The sequence below is a fragment of the Malaclemys terrapin genome, chromosome 7 (assembly GCF_027887155.1).
Source record: "Malaclemys terrapin pileata isolate rMalTer1 chromosome 7, rMalTer1.hap1, whole genome shotgun sequence".
Classification (NCBI taxonomy): domain Eukaryota; kingdom Metazoa; phylum Chordata; order Testudines; family Emydidae; genus Malaclemys; species Malaclemys terrapin.
In genome coordinates, this window is record NC_071511.1 from 1,460,461 (window position 1) to 1,466,566 (window position 6,106).

The following is a 6,106-nucleotide window of genomic DNA, read 5'->3' on the forward strand; positions in this document are numbered from 1 at the left end:
AGTGTTTGAGATGCATCCTCGGCTGACGTGCCAGCTCCCCGGGGACTAGGACCAGGGTGAAGCGGCAGGATGGGTGCCAGCTGGAGAGAGGGTTTAGAGGCTCTGTGGTTCCTGTGGCAACAGGCAGGCAGCCTCTCCCCCCAACCCCCGAATAAGGCAGCTCAGGCCTTGCCATGTGCTCCCCTTTATTCCAACGCCCCGCAGGAGGGGAGCTGCTGGGGACCTGCTCCGGCCCTGCCCCAGACAATCTCCAGGCCCTGCCCGCAGAGCACACAGCCATAGCCCTGCTCCTCGCTTCCCCAGCAATCCAGTTCAGCTACGTCTGCCACGTGGCAGAACCTGCTGCCCAGGAAGACGAGGCTGTCCTTGCCCAGACGCCAAAGCGTCAGGCGCTGGTCCACAGAGGCGGAGACCAGCAGGTCTGGCCGCAAGACCCTGAGTCCCGTCACATGGGCCGCGTGGGCACATGGCCTTGAGAACGCCTCGAGCAGGAGAATGCGAGCCCCGGCGCTGGCTCCAGGGGGCACTACGGCCCAAGGAAGGGAGGGGGATGGTTCACTCAGGGCTGTATCCACAGCAACGAAACAGATGTGGATGGAGCCGTCATCACTGCCACTGGCCACCAGGTACCGTCCTGCCGCTGTCTGCCGAACGTGGAGGCTGTTCACGCCACAGCTGTGAGCCAGGACAGTCAGGGACGGGGCCCCCAGAGCTGAGAAAAGAAGAGCTCAATGATAACCAAGGGCACGCAGCAACAGTCACCTCCGCTGCTGACACAGCTGCAGCGACTCCAGAGGATATTTCTACAATCAGTACAGACAGGAAAGCTGGGAAACACCTACCGAGGGGCTGCAGCTCTCCACTCGCCAATTCCTGGGCGGCTGCAGCATGCTCAATGGTGGCAGTTATATCCCAGAATGCAATACTCCCATCAGTGGCAGCGCTGCACAGGAAGTGTCTCCTGGGAAACCAAACACATTGGGGGAGGCTCCTGGCTGAACTAAGTGTAGATTGTTCAGTGCACAAACCAGCTGCCCTAGGTGGGACCCAATGGGGAGTCGGCAGCGATTCCAGCCCCTGCAGTGAGCAAACCTTTGGATCTCGGCTCCTCCGTTCTCCAGCATTTAATCCGACCACAGAGCCGAGGCCTGCAGCTGTACTGGCCCTGGAGTGCCGGTGAGGGTAGGTTTGCCACAAAGCATCCCTAGATCCCCGCAGGACCGAGACTATGGGACCACGGAGGCTCCTATCCATGCAAGCTCCGCTGGGATTAATGGGAGGTTTGGTGGTCAAGAGCCAGGGCAAAGCTATCCTGAGGGTGAGGGGGCATGAGCCTCCCTGTACCCCTCCCCTTCGTCTGCTCTCCTCCAATCACAGCTAAAAGCGGCTCTCCCCATCTAGCTGCAGGGAGGCCCAATGCGGCAAAGGCAAACGGTGCTCACCTCCTGTCTCCCGCTACCCTGTGCGTAAATGTCTCCACTTTCAGGACGCAGCGCTGGTGGTGAAAGGAATCGGCCACAAGCCGCAGCTTCTGGGCAGGCTCCAGCATCAGGAAGATCCTGCAGGAGCAGCAAGGGAAAGGCTGTCAGGGCAAGGGAGCAGCGCTGCCCAGGTGCCAATTCTCCTGCCCCTGTGGCTAGATTCAGGGTGTTCTCCCGACCCAGAGAGGAGGGGAGCAGCTGGGGAAGGGGGAGCGCTTTCCAGCCCCTGCCTCACAGGCTGCACACAGGTGGAGTTAGGGAGGCCAGGGGAGCAGCTGCTTTCATCGCGCCCACTCTGCTGCATCTCTTCCTCCAGGGCTTTGCGCCCTCTCTGGATCATACCGTGTCTCCTTCCCCTGGCAAGCTGGGACAGGCCAGCCCATGGCGGGGAACCAGGTCTCTGGGGTCAGAGCCGAGACTCCTCCTTACCGGACAGATCCATCACTGCAAGCGGCAGCCAGGAATAGGCAGGGAGCGCCGGTACCAGCCACAACTGCAATGGACATGTACCTGGAGCAAACACAGTAACCAGTCAGCCCACTGGCCACCCCTGTGCCTGGGCACCACAGGGCAGCCCCACAGCACGACACACCACACAGCTCTGGCCTCTCAGAGGAGACAACAGTAGGGACTGAGTCCACACCCTAGTACCTGCCTCCACACTGGGGGGCGGCAGAGCCCACCAGCCTGGCAATCTCCAGGTCAACTGGAGGCATGAGGGACACTGGGTGAGCTCTCCAGGACAGGAGGGCAAAGTCCCATTTCAGCTGGGCCCTCAGCTATGTGACTGGGGGGAGGAGGGCTCAGCCTTCCCGAAGTCTCTGTCGACAGCATCAAGAGAGCTCTGGCCCAGACTGAAGGGCAGGGGTCTCAAGCTCGCTCTCCAGGGCCATGACAGGAACTAGCTCCCCATCTGGCCCCAGCCCACATCCCTGTTTTCCTGGGGAAGGCTGGGGTGTTACCTGGTTTCCGGGTCCATCTTGATGACTCTGTGCTTGTTCCTCATGCGATCCCAGTGCTCGTCCAGCTGGTGGGAGGCTACGTGGATGACCTGGCAGGCCATGCCACTCCTGGCATTGTGGTCACAGCTGAGCACGAGCCTGTAGCATTCTATCTCAGCCCTGCCCCCGGCAGAGAACAGGACAGCAGACCAGTCAGCTGTCTCCTCCTGCCAACTGCCACTGGCCACGGCCAGAGCTCTCACGCTTGAGATGTGGTCGCCGATGGCTGCGAGTGTAGCCAATGAATGGGACAACTCACTGACGGCAATCACGTTGGCAGTCATGTCCTCGCTGCTGGTCACAAGGATATCCACCAGCCGGCCCCTGCGGGTCCTTATTGTGCCCACGTGCCGCACGCATGTCAACTCCCGCCCATGCAGAGGCTCCCTCAGCACGTGCTGCCTGCTGGGCCTGCAACTGCTCTGATAGACCAAGACGTCCCCAGACTTGATGTAAGCAAAGACCTCGGAAGCCAGCCAGCGGCCGTAACTCCACGAGCGGTGGCCCCCGCCACATGGCACACAGTGCAGCTGCTCGTTGGTCCGGGTGCTCCACAGCACAAAGTGGCTGGCGTGGAAGCCCAGCACCAGCAGGTTCCCATCAGGGGTGAAGTGCAGCTGTTCGATCCACTCCAGCCCTCTGCATGGCTTCTGCTTCCTGAGCACCTGCAGCTGCTGGTCCTGCACTCGCAGCTGGCGGTAGCAGCCGTCCCTGCCCGTGCTATAAACAAAGCCATCATGGCAGGTCACTGAGGTCACACCCAGCTTCCCATGAAGCCCAAACAGCAGGGAAATGGGACCTTGGACGCGGCGGTTTCCTTCCCCCTGGGAAGAAATCAAACCTGGCTTGTCACCTGAGTCTTTACAGACCGAACCACGACCCACAGGGTCATCGGCAGCATCCTCTTGTCCTGCCTTTAGCATCTGTTCTGTGCCAGATCCCAGAGCTGTGCTGCAGGGAAACAGCAGCAGGGAGCCCCTGCGGTCACCACAGACCAGAAGCCCCTCCTGGGGCAAGAAGGCAATGCTTGTATGCCACCTGTGCCTGCAGACTGGCAAGAGATAGCAACATTTCTCCACCACTGAAGCCAGTCGTCCGGAGGAGCAGCAGGAGACCTCCAGCCAGAGCAGAACACCCCCTGGGCCAGAGGCAAAGAGCACACACTTGCTGGGATCCCCACCTGGGCACGCGGCCCAGCTCAGGCTGTGGACCTTTCCCCCATACAGCCTCTTCTCCTCACTTTCTGTGGGGCAGCAGAGGGGGAAGACTTTGACATGCCCCATCAGATTGCCCATGGCACACAGCACGATGCCCTTGGCTAGCTGCACAACTTCCAGGAGACTGTAGGACTGATAGTTTGCATCCTCCATGACAAAAGCCCAGCGTTTAGAGGCCAAGTCGTAGCTGTAGATGGCCCCCGCATCAGTCATCACGAGGAGCCGGCTTGCGTCCACCAGCTTTATGGCCTTAGGGGATCCATTCCTATGGGGCGGGCTGAAGTTTAGCTGCACAAGGCCATTCCCATTGGGTTCAGGTCTTCTAATGTGCCAGAGTCTAACTCCAGTGTCAGCCCCACCTGTGGCCACCCAGCCCCGTGCCTCGTGGACAGCCACTGCCCTGACACTGCGCCCTTTGTGCCCTCTAAAGCTCTGAACAACCTCTCCGTTGTAGTTCCACACAATGCAGGCAGAGTCCTCCCCGATGCTGATGAGATAGTCACTCAGCAGCCTGACAGACCACACCCTCGACTGGTGGCCATAACACACCAGGAGGCAGCGCACCGGATCACGAGGCGCTTGCAGGTCCCCAACATCCCACACCCTAATGCTCCGGTCATCCGAGGCTGAGGCCAATATGCCTTTGCTCTTCAAGTAGCAGATGCTAAAGATGACTCCGTCGTGCCCACTGACCCTCCTCTGGGGTTTTATCCTTGCTGCTTCATCGCTCCCATCAGCCACGCGCCAGACCACAAGCTGGTTAAAGACTGTGCCAGCCACTACCACCAGCTCATCCCAGCTGTCTCCAACCAGATAAGCAGAGTAGAGGATGCACTTCTCCTCGCAGTGCACCTCCCGCAGGGTCCTGTGACTGGCATAGTCATAGAGTGCCACAGAGTTATGGCCAAGGGCCAACCCAACATAAGTGAGGGTCCCTGTGCTGCCCGCCAGCCACTGCAGATCCCATATCCAGTCATGCAGCTCACAGAGCTGGCAGAGTTCAGTCAGACTCACTTCCTTCCCTCGCACACACAGCTCCAGGACAATGAGACCTTTGCCCCCAAAGACAGCCAGAGTCCTCTGCTCGGCTTCTGGGGAGGGACTCCTCCGCTCCTTGATCCCGTGGATGCGATGGTTCCGAAGCACGCTCTGCCAATGGCTCCCCGCCTCTCCGCCGTCAGCATCCAGACTGTACACAACCACGTTGGGTCCTTCACCTAACAGGCAGTAAGAGATGGGCGTTAACCCAGAGCCCTTCCCAGCAGTGCCCTCCCTGGGCCAGCGCAGCACCTGCCACATCGGGTGCCTGGTCCCACCACAGCAGCACTTGGTGCCGCAGCGAAGGCTGCACCGGAGCTTCCCCTTCTTTGCCAGAGGCCTTCCCCTGTCTGCACTCACGCGACAGGGGGTCCCCCAGGCAGCAGCCAGCCGGGACAGGGGCCGCCTGGCATGGTGGAGGGGCCGCAGGGCTGAACCTTCCCAGGAAGTGCCCATGGATGAGCCGCCCCCAGCGGCAGGCAAGCGCTGACCAGCCCAACAGGCTCCGTGGTCGCCTGGCGGGACCGAACCACGCAGACCCACCCATCGCCGCCCCACCAGGATACGCAGGCCTGCCTCTCCCACTGCTACCTCCTCAGGGTACCCAGCCCCCCTCCTGGCTCGCCCCCCGCGGGGTACCCAGCCCCCCTCCTCCCTCACACCCTCCCGAAGTATCAGCTCCCAGCTCCCCCCCCCCCAGGGTACCCAGCCCCCCCCTCCCCGGATATCAGCTCCCAGCTCCCCCCCCCCAGGGTACCCAGCCCCCCCCCCACACCCTCCCCGGGTATCAGCTCCCAGCCCCCCCCCCCGCGCCCGGCCCCACCTGCCACCAGCCAGGCTCCCCCCACGAACCGCAGGGCCGTGACCGGCGCGCGCAGCAGCCGCGAGTCCATGGCCGGGGCTGCCCGGGGAGCCGCCATAGCCCCGCGCGGCCCTGACTCTACCCCGGGCTCGCGCCAGCCCCCAGCCCGGCCGGAAGCGCGAGATCAATTCACCTCACACGCCTCGGCCCCGCCCACACTCCACCCACCAATCGAGAGGCTCCTTACTGCTCCGCGAGCCGCTCCGCGTCCCGGGTCTCTAACGCTGCGCCCCATTGGCCGGCGGTCGCTAGGGCTGTTGCCAGCGTTCGTGGCGCCTGGGCCCGCTGCTCACGTGGCCGGGCCGCCTGCACCCCTGGCTTCCCGGCTCTCTCGTGCCGACAGCCCCTGCGGCTCAGCTCTGTGCAGCGCCGAGCACCCCGGGCCCTAGGCCCGCCTGCGGTAACAGGATTAATAGTTACGTGTCCTAGGCACCGACCTGCGGCATTTCTAGTGGCCCCACCTCCACTCACTTAGTCGTCTTTTCATAAGACAACCTGTCATAAGGT

At 62.2% G+C, this 6,106-nt stretch overlaps 1 protein-coding gene across 1 annotated transcript; it reads right to left on the reverse strand.

The window, feature by feature from the left end:
• Positions 1 to 172: 172 nt before the first annotated feature.
• On the reverse strand, positions 173 to 5,687 carry WDR6 (WD repeat domain 6). Its single transcript, XM_054035794.1, has 6 exons — positions 5,561 to 5,687; positions 2,444 to 4,916; positions 1,911 to 1,991; positions 1,443 to 1,559; positions 843 to 961; positions 173 to 712 (listed from the first exon to the last, which is right to left on the reverse strand). Exons 1-6 carry the CDS (start codon positions 5,655 to 5,657, stop codon positions 186 to 188), a joined length of 3,414 nt encoding a protein of 1,137 aa, XP_053891769.1. The 5' UTR covers positions 5,658 to 5,687; the 3' UTR covers positions 173 to 185.
• Between the last annotated feature and the right edge of the window lie 419 nt (positions 5,688 to 6,106).